Source organism: Passer domesticus, chromosome 17 (assembly GCF_036417665.1).
Source record: "Passer domesticus isolate bPasDom1 chromosome 17, bPasDom1.hap1, whole genome shotgun sequence".
Taxonomy (NCBI): domain Eukaryota; kingdom Metazoa; phylum Chordata; class Aves; order Passeriformes; family Passeridae; genus Passer; species Passer domesticus.
Window position 1 is genome coordinate 11530977 of NC_087490.1, and position 14530 is coordinate 11545506.

General features: G+C 44.1%; 1 protein-coding gene and 1 long non-coding RNA gene across 14 annotated transcripts in view; both read right to left on the reverse strand.

The window, feature by feature from the left end:
• Positions 1 to 14530, reverse strand: part of PITPNM2 (phosphatidylinositol transfer protein membrane associated 2) — a 124624-nt gene that overhangs the window by 48291 nt on the left and 61803 nt on the right. For all 13 annotated transcript variants that reach the window (XM_064392088.1, XM_064392081.1, XM_064392087.1 and 10 more), the window contains one exon: positions 14338 to 14511. In XM_064392088.1, coding sequence (XP_064248158.1) covers positions 14338 to 14415 — 78 coding nt within the window. In that variant the 5' untranslated portion in view covers positions 14416 to 14511. The remainder of the gene's footprint in view (positions 1 to 14337; positions 14512 to 14530) is intronic.
• Positions 52 to 8049, reverse strand: LOC135282388 (uncharacterized). Its single transcript, XR_010348585.1, has 2 exons — positions 5157 to 8049; positions 52 to 132 (listed from the first exon to the last, which is right to left on the reverse strand). It is a non-coding gene; the product is annotated as an uncharacterized LOC135282388 (long non-coding RNA).

The window sequence follows — 14530 nt, forward strand, 5'->3', positions numbered from 1 at the left end:
AAAAATGTTCATTTTCCAGGGCATTGTACATGGATTGGGTTCTCAAAACACCTGGACACTGGGGATGGTTTCTAGGACTCCTTTTGAGCACAGCAGAGCTGCAGCAGCACCCCAGCACTAAGATTACCAAACCTAGAGAGTAAAAAGTTAAAATGTAGAGACTCATCTGGCCAACACAGAGATTTGATTTATTCATGACCCCACACCAATTTCCATTTGGACGCTCAGTTTGAACGGAGCTGTAATGACATCTCAACTCCTGCTCCTGGAACAGGTAACACAGCACACCCCAACCCTTGGCTCCAGCTCTGAACCACCCAACAGCACAAAACCCTTTTGCATCAGCAGCCAGGGGGAGTCTGTCCAGCCTGGCACAGCCCGTGGTGATGCGTCAGCGTGAAGAATCACACACTGGGGCAGCAGCACCTCAGGCTGGACACCAGCAAGTTCCTCCCTGGAAGAGTGGCCAGGCATTGGAGCCACCACCCCTGGAGGTGCTCAAGGAATGACTGCACGTGGCACCCAGTGCTCTGGTTGAGTTGACAACTGGGAATTGATCACAGGCAGGACTCGATGATCTCAGAGGTCCTTTCCAACCTCAATGGTTCTGTGATCACAGTGATAAAGACCATTCTGGGAGCTACACCCACAGGAGTCGGGGGTTTGCTGCATGATCTGGCCCAGCAGCAGCTCTCCAAGAACAGCTTGGAGACTTTGCTCTGCTAATTAAGATATTTGGAAGAAACAGCCCAAGTTTGCCAGAATGATCACTGCACCCCCTGGCAGCCTCCGCATTTTGGCTTATTTGTAGGACTGTCCTTCAGTGAAAACTTGGCAAAAATTCCCTCAATAAAAAAATACTAATTTCAGTGCTTCTAAGATGAGCTAGAGACAAACCAAATATTTATTAATTTCTCACACATTTCAGCAGATTGGATGATGTATAACCTTCATCATTTCCAAACAACAGATTCATTCTGTTAGCATTTTGAGATTATTGTTTGTATTTGAGAGCATCACAAGAGCACAGTACTTTGGAAATTAAGGGGGCAAAAAAGGAATTTTATACCAAGAATCAACTGTGAAATGTAACACAATAACAACTCTTCATTTTTGGCATACAAACAATTCAAAGGATAACATGGTTTAACAGAAAATTATTAATAAGATGCAAGAGATCAGCTTCTTATCTTTTGAGGACAGGATGTTAAGCCAACAGAGCTGCTTAGAAGTAAATAGCCCTGTTTATAAAGACCTCTCAAGTGATTTTAAATTTAAACAGCCGTAACTGACAAACCTAAATAACTGACAATCTAAATAATCACTTTTTTCCTGCCCCACAAACTGCAACAGAAAAAAAAAATCCAGAAAAGTATTTTTTTACAGTTTATTTCTAACACTCAGCTGGCAGTTCATTAAAGCACACATCCTCTTCTAACAAACTACTGTCTTTCAGTTCTTATGTAAGCACTGACCAAGTCCTGTACAAATATTTATGACAATAACATTAAATAATTGTGATGACCCCAAAATCTGGTTAATTCAGAGGTCTCAGAAAAGGCAGTAACCCAGCCAGCACAGTGGAAGTGTCAGACAGAATAACTGCACAGCATCTGCTCTGAACAGTTGACAGAAATCACAGAGATTTAGAGTTTTATTATATGGCAGAAGCACGTGGAAATCATAAGCAGAGGGAAGATGAGTTTTCTTCATGCCAGGTTATTCAAAACTCCCTTCTAGATTGCACAGTTACAGCAATTCCAGGAAATTCTGCAAGTGCTCATTTGGGACCAAAATCCACTGAGGGGTTTTACTCACTAACACTAATTCCCCACTTCACTTTTCCCTGTTCAGCAGGTTTTAACAGAAACTTCTCTGCATGGAGATGAGCTGCCTGGTTCTCACCCTACAGCTGGAACCCTGAAGAACCCACAACACTGGCCAATTTTGCTGTACATGAATAATTCCATCAGCAGCCTCTCCACCCAGCGTGGAACTGGTGACGCTCTGATGGTGGGAGATGTGAGGGTGACACAGTGTCACTGTCCCAGCTCACTGGGAGAGAAGGCAGGAAGGAAAAACCAAGTTCACTGAGACTCTGTGAAAGTCAGTTCACATCCCACTTCTGAGTTGTGGTTATTTTATTCACTTCTGTGCAGCTGCAGCAGACTGCAGACCCTGTTCTGGGAGCAGGGTGTGCTTCCTCCTCCAGCCTTTCCAGAGGACCAGCTCCAGCCCACAGCCTTTGTCACCCAGTTACAAACCCTCAGCAAATTTTGGCCCTTCACAGCCCTCCTACTTGTCACTTATCTACGTAAGCTATGACGAGGGCAGCAAGACCATTTCCTCAGATGAATGTGAAATAAGAGCTCTGCTGACCAAAAAAAAATCTCTTTAGAGCCAGGATTTTTGAGTCAGGCCAAATTTATACTCATAACACACCACACTGCTGGGAAGGACAGTATGATCAAAGAGAAACTCCCCAGGATAAACCCACACAAAGCTGCTTCCCAGGCCTCCAGGCTCTCACACTTAGCACTTGGCTTGTAGAGAAGACAACGAGCTGCAGTGAAGTCAGGAAGGGCCAAGAGTCAGGAGAGATGGTGAACAGTGCAGTTACTGACCAGAAAGACAAAGAGAAAATATATTTCTCATATAATAAAAATAAAGACTTTAGCCACATGCACTTGAGGGACCAGGATGGTGCTCTGGGCATAAGTGGTGCTGTGAAAGTGAAGCACTTGTGGCAGTGAAGAGCAATTTGCTCTGCAGCCATGCAGCCTCCTCATGCCTCCTGTGCCTGAGCTACAGCCTGGAGAGGGCTTGTCACAAGGAAGTGGTCTGTAAACAACAATTAAAAATAACCCTCAATTAGGAAAACATTTGGCTTGAGAAGTGTGTGGCAGGCCCTCTCCAAGGAATATCTGCTGGAGGTGCTGATGTGCAGGCACTCGAGGGTCAGTCTCAGAGGTTTCTGCCTCAGAGAGAAGTAGAGACTTTATTTAGCAGATTACCTGGGTCATTGCTACTCACTACTGACACAGCATCTTCCCCCTCTATAAATACCTGAGGAATAGTCCCCAAAAGAAATCAAAGAGTAGCTGACAGCCTCTATATGCAGGTTATCTAACCCATAAGCACAGTAAACCATCTTGTATTGTATTACAAGAGGAAATCCAGTCATCCCTTTCCAAGCCCCTCTCTCCTGCTGATGACACTCCATGTTCCCCACAGCCCCATCAATAGCTTTTCAGGACAGATGGTGACACAGATCCCTTCTAGCTAAAGTAATAGCATTAAATTACTCATAACAGGGAACCCAGAGAAGCAGATGCACCATGATTAGCAAGAATGCCAGTTACTTAAAGGCTTCTATTAAAATAAATCTCTTGGCACAGCAGCATAGCATGGGACACAGCACATGACCTCAGCACAACAATCACAGATGAATAATTCCCATGAATATCACTTAGCCACTGGGCCAGCCTAACCCCATTTATCATCTGCCCTTCTCAACAGCAGACCAACAGCTGTAAACAGAGCCTTCCACAGGCAGGTTCATCAGTTCTCACATCTTCCATCTCCTTTCCCAGTTAGAAATGCGTCTCCAACCAGAGCAAACCTTGCAAAGCCTTAGTCTAGCAAATGACCTGGCCCAGGTGAACAGAACCAGGTGACTCAATGCAATTTGTTTGTTTTTCTAGTGGGGCACAGCTCCACAAAGGAATGATGGTTGATGGCAACAGAAACTTTCACAGCCTAAGGAACAGCATTCCCAGAACAGGAATGCATAATGCTGGATCAAACAGTTAAGGATGTGGCTTATTGGATCAGCTGGAGAAATACACAAGTCAGGCTGTGTAAATTAAGATTGCCTTGTAATGTTTTGCTTTTGGGGAATTAGAAGAAAAACAGCCCCATCAACCAACTCAGAACACCAAGAAGAATACTAATCTAATCCAGAGTCCTCCTTGTGCTCCTGCCCTGGAATCCAGGCCAGGCTCTCACAGGCTCAGGTCTACAAGCAGAGAATCTCTGCAAAGCCAACAGCAGCACTGCAAACAGCTCAGCTGGTTTGGCTTCTCCTCGAGTTTTTATTGTAACTACTTTGAACACAGCAATGCTCCTGCAGAGTGGGGTAGGCTACATGGTGATAATGGGTGATCTGGGCATGTTCTAACTTTCCAAAATAGATTGTAACTACCCTCTCACCTTGTTTACCACTGATTATTGTTTACAGTACAACCTCTCAATCTAAATAAGTGAGACAGTGCTTACAAAAGCCTGGGATGCTTTAGCTTCCTGATGCTGTTCTTACTTCCCTCCAGCAGTGATCACACAGTGCCACAGGACCCACGAGAGTTCTGATTTGAGATTACTCCAATTATGAAGACTGACAGCACCATGCTTGACAGACCTATCATCCATGGGTAAGGAAGACGCAAATCATTGTCTGGAAACAATAATGAGAAGATTTTTTTGGGGGTGTGTTTTTCCTCCAGCTCCCATTTGGAAAGGGGGTATTTTGATAGTCTGGACAAAACTCTTCTGGGAGAATGCATTAAAATAACACTGAACTCTCAGGATTTTTTTAGCCCACTTAGATAGGGATATGAGAAGTTTCCAGCTGGCTGATGGTTTCAGTTAACAAGGACAGCAAAGACATCTCTGTAATCACAGAACAAGAACATGACAGCAAATATCCCCAGAGGACCCTGCTAACATACTTCTCATATTGTTGTGGCAAGGGAGGCTGAGAAAACATTCTCTATGACCAATTACTATTTTTTTATTGTTTTGGATGCTAAGGCTACCACAAACACCAATTAAGTCCCCAGAAACAGACCCTTCCTTTGGGAACCAGAGAAAGCATGAAGTGCCTCACACAATCCATCAGACCACAAAAATGCCTGAAGCTGCTCAGCAAGATGACTCCTGCCATCACTGGAGAGCTCTTAAGACCTGTTTTCACCAACCAGACCTGTTCTGTACAGTTTTAGAAAGAAAGTGTAAAGGCACCCAAGGTACAAACAAAATTTTCACTGGGGGAGAGGAATGAACTCTTTGCTCTCAATCTCTTCCATACACTAAGGGAAAAATATTCCCAGCTATCTCCAGCTGAACATTATTTAGGCTGAGGGGTATTTAATTCTTACAATTGATTTTCCAAAGTGGTGTCGTCTTCCCACCACCAAGAGCCTTCCTTGCTATGCTCCAGCAGCTGCCATCCTCACTCTCACCTGCAGGCACCAGGTACTGAGGAGGTACCAGTGACACGGTGGCTGGGACCTTGCATGTTGCAAACTTTAACAGAAAAGCTGGGAGAGGTTATGAGAAAAGCAGCCTGTCGTCTCAGCCATGTAATTTGGCTTATTGTGGCAGGATCAGCAGTCAAACACCACAAACAAACCAGCACAAAATACAACAGCACATTCCAGCCATAGCTGCCAGAATTAAACAGCACCAAAACCCAGAAAGCCGATGATGGAAGCACCAAAAGGTCCTGGAAGGAATGCTTGGTTTATTCTGGATGGGTTTTCCCAGCAGGGACTCTGCACATGGGTACCATGGGCAGGCAGGGTGTGCTGCTCAGGGTGTAGCTCTGCCTCCAGCCTGTGCTGCGGAATGACTCAGCTCTGGCTTCTGTTAACCACTCCTTCACCAGCATTTGAGCTGACATCTAATTCATTACCAGCAATCTGCTTTCACCACCACCTTCTGCCTGCTGATGCAGATATCTGATAGACCAGGCCCCATTCATGGCCACTGTTTACTGCAGGTAAACAAAACCCATGTCTTTGACTGTAAAACAAAATGCTGGGTTATCCTAAAAGTACCACAGTTTCATATTTTACAACTTGTTCTTTTCTTTTCTTTATGTGTATGTCAAAGATCTGAAACACTCAAAATCACATCACCATAACCAGGGCAAAGAGCTTTGTTCAGAGTGAAAGAAGGGAGCACAAAAGATGGAGCTATTCCACTCTTAAGAGAAGCCAAAATTCAGAACTTCTTGTCACATCAAAACCAACATAATTTTATCAGTGCACAGTGTTCTAAAAGCAAACAGGAAGTTACAGGAACTAAATTAAAAATCACCCCTACTGTTACTTATGCAGGAGAGTGCTGAAGTACAACAGCACACACAACTTCTGGCTGTCAGAGGCTTTTGTGCCCCAGTCAGAACAGTTGAGTGCCCTCACATTAAAGATCACGGAATCAACAAAAAAGCACCATTTTGAAGAAAGTAACTTGAAGACACAGAGCTGCTGGCAGGGCTACATCCAGTACCCATTTCAGCACCCCAACCATTTTGTGACAGTGCTCTTTGCTGGAGTAGGGACCTTTATCAAAATATATTAAACCAGTCCTCAAACAGGGAAGCTTCTCTGCTCCTGTTTTGCAGGAGTTGAGAACAATCTAAATGGTTATATTAGAAAGAAAATCTTAAAGGTAGGCAGGGGCTTAACTTTAATAATGGGAACCCTGTTATCCCAGGGATGGTTTTAACAGAACTTTTGAGCCTGCACTTTGTAAGGTCCAATCTGAAACAATTACATCAAGTTGGACTGGCAATCCCTCAACCACAAAACTGCTCAGGACAGCAAGGGACTTGTGAGTTTAGCTCTTGTCCCTCAAAGCAAGGCTCACTCTGTCTCATTGTGCACAGTAAAGTCAATGGGAAAGAAGTCCAACCACAACAGGATTCCTCACTCTGCCCACGACACCATTCCTGCCCTTCCAGAAGCTGTGGGCACCACAGGACCCTGGTTTTGTTTACACCACGAGCACCACGTTATGCATGCAGGCAACTTGAAACTGCATCCTCTGTTTCCATGGCAACGGGAGGGGCTGCATCAGCAATCCCCCAGTTTGGGCCACCCTCACTCCAGCTTCAGCTGCACCGAATCCTTGCTGGGAACAGCAAACCAGTGATGTCACAGTAACCATGGTGCCCACAGCTGAGCCTCCCCTGTGCCCTTTGTGCTCCAACACGCATCCTTCACGCGTGACAATTACTTTAATCCAATTAGTGCTGTTAAAAAAAACCAAAAAAACCCATGAAGGGCCATGTCAATAGTTATTTCAGGAAGGAAGGTTAGTTTGAGTCAACAAGATAACGATCAGAACACGAGGCTTTACAATAGCACATTGAGCCTCACTGCTCCAAATACAGGGGAATGACCTGAAACCCTGGGGAGAGGGGAAAGAAATCTGTTCCTCATCAACAGCTTCATTAATAAAGGCAAAAGAGCAGCTGTTTTGAACACCCCCTTTGCAGGTTTGATCAATGGGCTGGGCACTGTGCAGTGCTTCATTCCAGCCAGGCACTGCCCTGTCCCCAAACACTGATACCTCACATAATTCTGATAGCAACCACAAAGTATTCACCCTCTGTTTTCCCAACCCAGCACTGATCAGCTGCAGCTTCCAGGAGGTTCCCTTTTGGGTCCTTTCCACCTCCACAGGAGATGCCACCTGATCAGTCCTGCCTGTGGCAGGGATTTTATGGAGGGGAATCTTCCCTCAAGTTTGCCAAGCAAGAATTTGGACTACCAGGCAAGGCTGTAACCCTCAATGCTGCCTGCAAGGGGACATCCAGCACACGAGGTGACCAAGAAGGGTCTTTGTGTCAGAGAGAGGCACGTGTAGAGCTGCACAAGCAAAGCTGGGCGTGCAGGAGGCCCTGAGGAAGGACCTCTCTCACATTACCTGCACTGCCTCTGCAGCACCATCAGCACTCCTGGCTGCTTTGCTTGTAATGGAGCACAATTTTTTTGTAAAAATGCCCTAAAAGCTGCAGGCAGGCTGGGCTGTCAGCACCAGGCTCCTGCAAGGCAGAGCAGAAACAGGCACAGCATCACTTTGTACACACATCACTTTGTGTTGTAGGCACTGCATTATTTAGAATCAGGGCTAGATATTAATGAAGCTGCTTGTACAAAAACAGGATATTTTGGGGACAATCAATTGTGCAGGGTCATAAAAAATTTACAGCATTAAGAGAACCTTTCTCATGGCCACTCATTAATCACTTTGCCTTACAAAGACGCCCAGTCACAGTCCTTTAGAGTCAGGGCTGGATGTGCCACAGGCACATGAATTAGGGATCACTTTATTATGGAGATACCTCAAACTTGTTTACTCCACATGCCTCATCTTTCAAAATGTCTACTACACTTCCAGCTCAGTATTTCATCTACTCCAAGTATTTCCTTCCATGTCTTTAAACTGATTTTTCACTGCATTAACTATTCCACAGACACTGTCTGTGAGAATTACTGTCCCTGGTTTAAAGGGAGGCAAAGCAAGTTGCCCATTACTATACTGTGAGTCAGAGACAAAATTTCAACTTGGGCTGCTCTGGATCAAATCTAATCCTCTGACTACATCCCTTATACTTTAAGAACCCAATGCAATTGTTCACTAACAATGGGCTGTGTGCTAAAACACGGCAGGACTGGCTTAAAGAAATCCCCATAGTCTTCCTAATACTTAATTCATTACTTGCCTTCAGGTATTTGAAAAAGGGAGAACCTAATCCCAGTCAATATTTTTGTCCTTCTTTCATAAGAATTAAAAAAAAATACAGAAAGAAAAAGGGGTTTTGACAGCCAACAAGTTTAGTAGGATTGGCAGTGCTGTGTCCTGTATTAAAATTAGTGCAAATCTGCAAGTTTAAAATTGTTTGTGCTTAGCTTCATTCACCTTTGTTAAGAGAAACAGAGCACACAAACTGTCAAGGCAACATCAAGTTCACTACCCTAAAATCAATCTTTTTTGGAACATGATATGGAATCCCAATGTAAGAATTCAAGGATAATGACTACAAACCAAGAAAAAAGTAGATGTAGAAAAGGTGTTTGCTCCTTCTGTATGCTTTCCCAAAATGATAACCTGTATGGGTGTCACTGTCACCTGTGCAAAGGAGGCCCCAAGTGTGGTACCACCACACATAACTGCACTGCCCTTGTCCTCAAAACTAAACACCTGCAAGTGCCTTACTCTCCTCCTCCAGAAGGATGCAAATCCTCATGATCACAAAGAAAAGGTTATGAAAACCAGAGGAAATAGACAGAATACAGAAGCCACAGGTTTTTAACGCTGCAGCACAGAAATCAGAGGGAAAGCTTCAAACCAGGCTTTGCTTTTAGACCTGTGAGCCTTCCAGGGTCTCTGGAGCTGTCAGCAGCATCACCTGCTTTAAAACTGAAGCATAAATGTCTGTCTGTGCAGATGGCCAAGGCATCTGCAGGCAGAACAAAAATAATCAGCCATCCAGTTTCCAGTGTCCAGAGATGAAGGGTTAGTTTGCTTTCCCCACTCAATCAATCCTTCACCATCTGCTGAGCCTGCTGGCAACTGCCAAGCAGAGCTGAGGGTTTAAGGGACACGACTTTTGCACCTGGGCATCACGACAGGGCCTCAAGAATTACCACCAGCACCAAGCAGAGCTTTAAGTCTGTTCCCAAAGTGCTTCCTGAGAGCTACACGGAAATGAAGGGGAAAATAGGACAGTGCAGGTGTCTGGAAATTGAGATGATGGACAAACCCTGATCCTCCAGAAAGGAGGGAAGTGACTCAGGATACTCCATCAGCAGCCAGGACAGGAGAGTACAGCACACTGCAGATGCCTGGAACATGCTTTGATTTTTCAGGGAAGGCAATAAATGCAAAGCCCTGGAGGACGGTAGAGGAGAGGCTCATGTTAAAACAGAGAGAAGCCCTCAGTTCCCAGGATGCTGCCTGAGCTCAGCAGGCAGTGCTGAGCAGATGGGTTATCTTCCACGCAGTGCCTCAAACAGGGCCAGAGGCCTTTCCCAGTCATGGACCCTCAGAGTGATGAATGACAAAGTATTAACGCTATTAACTCGAACGGATGACGCTGCATCTTAAAATAAGTCTTATCCTCAAAAGGTAATCACTAGGTCCAGCAGAAGAATATTTTTAAAGCACACTATCTTTGGAGGAAGGTCACAAATACCCAGAGAAATCTGTGTAGACAAAACGAGGACCAGAGTTATTTACAAGAGACAAGCAAGCTGCGCACACTGATATAAAAATAAGTTTTAATAACAAGAGGAATTCTCTTGTCTTATGAAAGGGTCAGAAGGGCAGCGGTCTCTCGGAATCTCATGGCATGTGGAAGCACAGTAATGAACATTATTAAGATGATAAAAGGACTGACCTTTGGCTAATAACATCCCGACAAATGCGTTCAGGGCTCCTATTTCAGGCTTTTATGAAACAGAGACTTTACGTTAACGTGTGCATTGTTTCTGGGGTGAGGAGGAGGAGGAGTACAGAAAGCAAGGTTCCCTGAACACACAAGGTAAGGATGCCTGTGTTCCAGGAAAAGATTGCTGCTGAGACCAAAATGTGCAGGATTCAGGAGAGGAAGAATTGAGAGACCCTTTAATAAGATCTCTCTAATGTGTAACACAGATCCCTTTGTGCCCAGCAGGATTCACCTCGCAGAGCCTGAGATAGCACACACACCTCGGATGTGATGTGCAGAGTCTGAGAAGACATCCAGGACAGAGTCCTTGGCTCAAAACTTCTGCAGGAAAAAACAAATCCCTATAGATGGCTACAGCTGCTCCCTCCATAAATGGTTTGTGTTTCATGGATCTCATTGCAGTGCTCATGTCCAGTTCCTCTCCGCTTACTTTAGGATATCAGCCTGCAGCTTCCCCAGATCAAAGCACTCCCAGTCCCATGGACAACTCGGCTCCAGGCTGAGTTCACTGAGAAACCCTCACCCTTGGAAGCAGGACTGGCTTTTAAATGTGCACACAAATTTCAGGGAGAAGTTACATTAATAGAGGTATAAAGAATAATTTCACTGTTTTGAAATATTTTGCCTGTTTTATGCACCAGAATAAAACCAGGAAGGAAGATTGCTGGTTCTTAGCTCAGATATAAAAATGATTATGTTTTAATTTGCACCTAAAAAGAGACAAAACCTCAGCAATGATTCAAAAAGGTCTTGTGCCTATGGAAAAGCTAAACCCAACTGCTCTGGATGGAGCAAGGGCTCCCAACCTGGAGAGGCTGACAATGCTGCGTGAGAGGTTTCCCTTGGAAGGATATTCAAAGTCTGAAATTTAATAGAGAAAAACAATTCAGATCTGCTAGGCTTCAAGCAAGTCGAGGGTACATTAAGTCCTTGCTGTAATGTAAAATTAACTTATTTAGGGAAGAATTTAAGTGCTACTTAAAGTACTGAAACCACTGACTGTAGATAATATTTCAGAAGCCAGCAGAAAGCAACTTAGGAGACTTTTTACTCTCTCACCTCAAATTTTAAAAAAACCACCAAAAAGCAAAGCAGCAGGCCACTCATCTCAGTTTTCACAGCTTTATACACCAGCCTGGAGAACTTGTAGTTATAAGAGGAATTACAGAGCAACACAGGCATGCACACAATGATTTATTGCACGTCTCGCCTGCCCAGTGGCGCAGAGAAGCAGGAGAGATGTGGATTATATACTGCACAATTTTAATTCTCCCATCCAGTAAACACAGCAAATATGAGTACAGCCTGTTCCCATTTAATGGAAGGATCCTTTGCTATTTGGGCATGATGCTGCTTACAACAAATCTGGTAGAAAGTTTTGTTGAGACTTCTATGAATAAGAAGGGATTGTTCTCCCATGGAAACAGATGATTGATCCTTCCACTGCAGAGCAAAAATCTACATGGAAATGGTTTTGAAAAGTGATGACAGTACTACAGCTTGAGTCTGAACATCCCTGCCCACGGGGCTTTGAGGCACCACCTCCACCAAAGGCTCAGGGGAGAAGGGCCTTTTGGAAAACTTCCATTTGGACAATGCTGAAATCCAGGAAAATGTACACCTGGGCAAAAAGATTTAAAAAAAAAAATAGGCAGCTTTGTACCAACTGGTTTGGAATTTAATGGGAATTTTCACTCATGAGCTTGAAGGTAAACGAGTGATCAACTTCAGGTACATGCTTGAGGCTCCCTAAAACTCTTGAGGAGCAATTGTGGCATCTCCTTTTGCACTGCTGCAGAAGTGCTCCTCACAGGACCAGGCTGCCTGGTGCTGCCAGCAATAATGCCACCATTCTGTACATGACAAATGTCTCAGAAATTAACCTTTTGCCTTTAGGAACCGCTCCTCTTCCCAGGAACTACTTCAAAACATTCTGTTCCACATTTCAGCCACAGAGTTCTCAGAAATGCCTCTCCACTGCTGCTTTGCACAGATATCTCAGCTTGTTCCCATAAGGGGGCTCAACACACAGAACTTACTTCTCCTGTGGCCTCTTCAGGCGTTCCAGAGGTAAAATAAAAGGACAGGCATGAAGCACTTTGTCATTCTCTGAAAAGGACAGAGTCACGCACCCCACTGCCCGTCTCAAAGACAAAACCTCCACTTTTAAATCAAACTGAAGAAAACATTTGATATCCTGCTCTAGGAAAAGCTCAGCCAGCAGGAATCTTTCCACCAATTGCAGGAACAATTGAAGTAAATTGCTACCAACCTATGAACTCTACCCTAAGTGGTCTTTGTTTTGTTATTGCTTTTTGTTTATTTCAAACTTGAGCTGAAGCTAGTATTCTCCAGGAAAAGCACAGCTAACTTTTCCTCTTGTGCTCCTTGTACAAGTAACACAGCAAAGTCCCCTGCTTGTCACGCACTCCTCCAGCTCCCCCAGACTTGGGCTCCATGAAGGGTTTCCAGCTTAGCCCCTGCTCCAGGAGAGTGGGGGGACATCAGAAACCTGACGTGACACCTGAGCTAAGAGGAAACCTTACTCTGCTGCCTGAAAATGCAGTAGAAAATTAAAGCAGGGCTGGATGGCAATTTGGAGATGTACTTTCTCAAGCTGGTGAACTTCTCCTTGCATGAAACCCTTTTAGCTTCTCATGTCCTTTTGATGTTAAGATATGGCCAAAATCCCTGTCAAGTAACAAAGCAGAACCCAATGTTCTGCATTAAGGAAATTAAAACCAGCAATTTAACTTCTGAGATCAAAAAGCAAATCCACCTCCCTGACCAAGTCCTCCAGAATTCCCAGGAGGCTCCAGAGACACTCCCCAATTAAGGATTCATCCTCTGTTTAATCAGGTGGGTTCCTCCTTGCTAATCAGATCACTCTCCCCTACGCTCTGCTGCTCACTGACAAGTTCTGCACAGATAATACTCTGCTGCCATCCACCAGCTCTTCATGTAAAGCAGCTGAGACAAATTAGGAAGACAAAGTTATTAACAAAATAATTACACCAATATTCAAAGCAGCTACAGCATCAGGAAAAGGTACAGAAAAATGAAGCCACCAAAGAAAAATGTTTACCTGTTTATGCCAAGATTTAGGTTAAACACACAAAGATGACACATTTGTGTCAGAAAATGGAATTTGACCATAATTACTGCAAAATACACACTATGCATTCTTTTAGCAGTCAAGCCCAAGTGCATGAATCCTTAAGGAACACCGGTGGGTGGCCAAGAGAGAAATGAGGGAATTGTGCTTCTCCTTTGGGGGGGTTTGCTTTTCCCCCTCATTTTAGGTTCTAAGACAACGCAGATTTTTCTAGCACTGATTCAGAAAGCAGAGATCTCCTGCAATCTGAATATTGGATGTGTGTTTTGCTGGATGAGCAAAATTACATTTTATTTAAAGTGTGAGACAACGAAATAACGCTTCAGTTTCATTTCCTTTTATAACTGCTCCTGGTTGGATTTCAAACACTGGGAGAATATGGGCACAGAGGACTTCAGTTACAAAAACCCAACATTTTAATTAACTGCTTTACTGCAGACAGGGAATTCTGCAAAAATTCCCATCAGTATTCAGAAGCCTATTAAAAATAATCTACATTTTATGCCTAAACTGATTAGTATCTGTTTCATTGTGGGATATGAGCACAGATATATTACTTTTTTTCTTCCTCCCTTAATTCCAAATTATGTCTTTGGTTTACCCTCTCAAGTTTAAATTAGACTATTGCTTCCCAAGAAAATAAAATATTTTGATTTGTAACTGGAATTACCAGAAACCACGACCCAGCTGGAAGCAGTGGCTGTTTATGCCCTACAGCTTGATCCTTTTCAGTAGGTTCCCACACACTTGGGCTGAGTGCTTCCCCAGGAACAGGTTCGTGTTTCCCCAGCCAGCTCAGACAGAGGTTCTCCAATTTAAGCAGAAGAGGAAGCAAGTCAGAAATTGACGTTTGTGTTACTTTCCCCATTACTCCTTGATAAGCATACAGCAAAATCCAAATTTAAAAGATGCAATCCTGCAGGAATTCTCCCCCAGCCCCAGCGAGCCCCCAGAGCCCTGCAGGGAGCAGGATGTTCCTGACCTGGATCATGTAGAGCTGGGCGATGCGATATTCTTCCACGCTCATCGGAAGAGGAATGCGATATTCCTTTATGAGCATTTTGGATACAAAAGTCTCTTGTCCGCTCAGAAACACAATCCAAAAGCTTTTAGTAAAGGCTCCTTAAATAATGGCAAGGAAATGCATCGAGGATCCCTGAAACAGACAGAAAGGA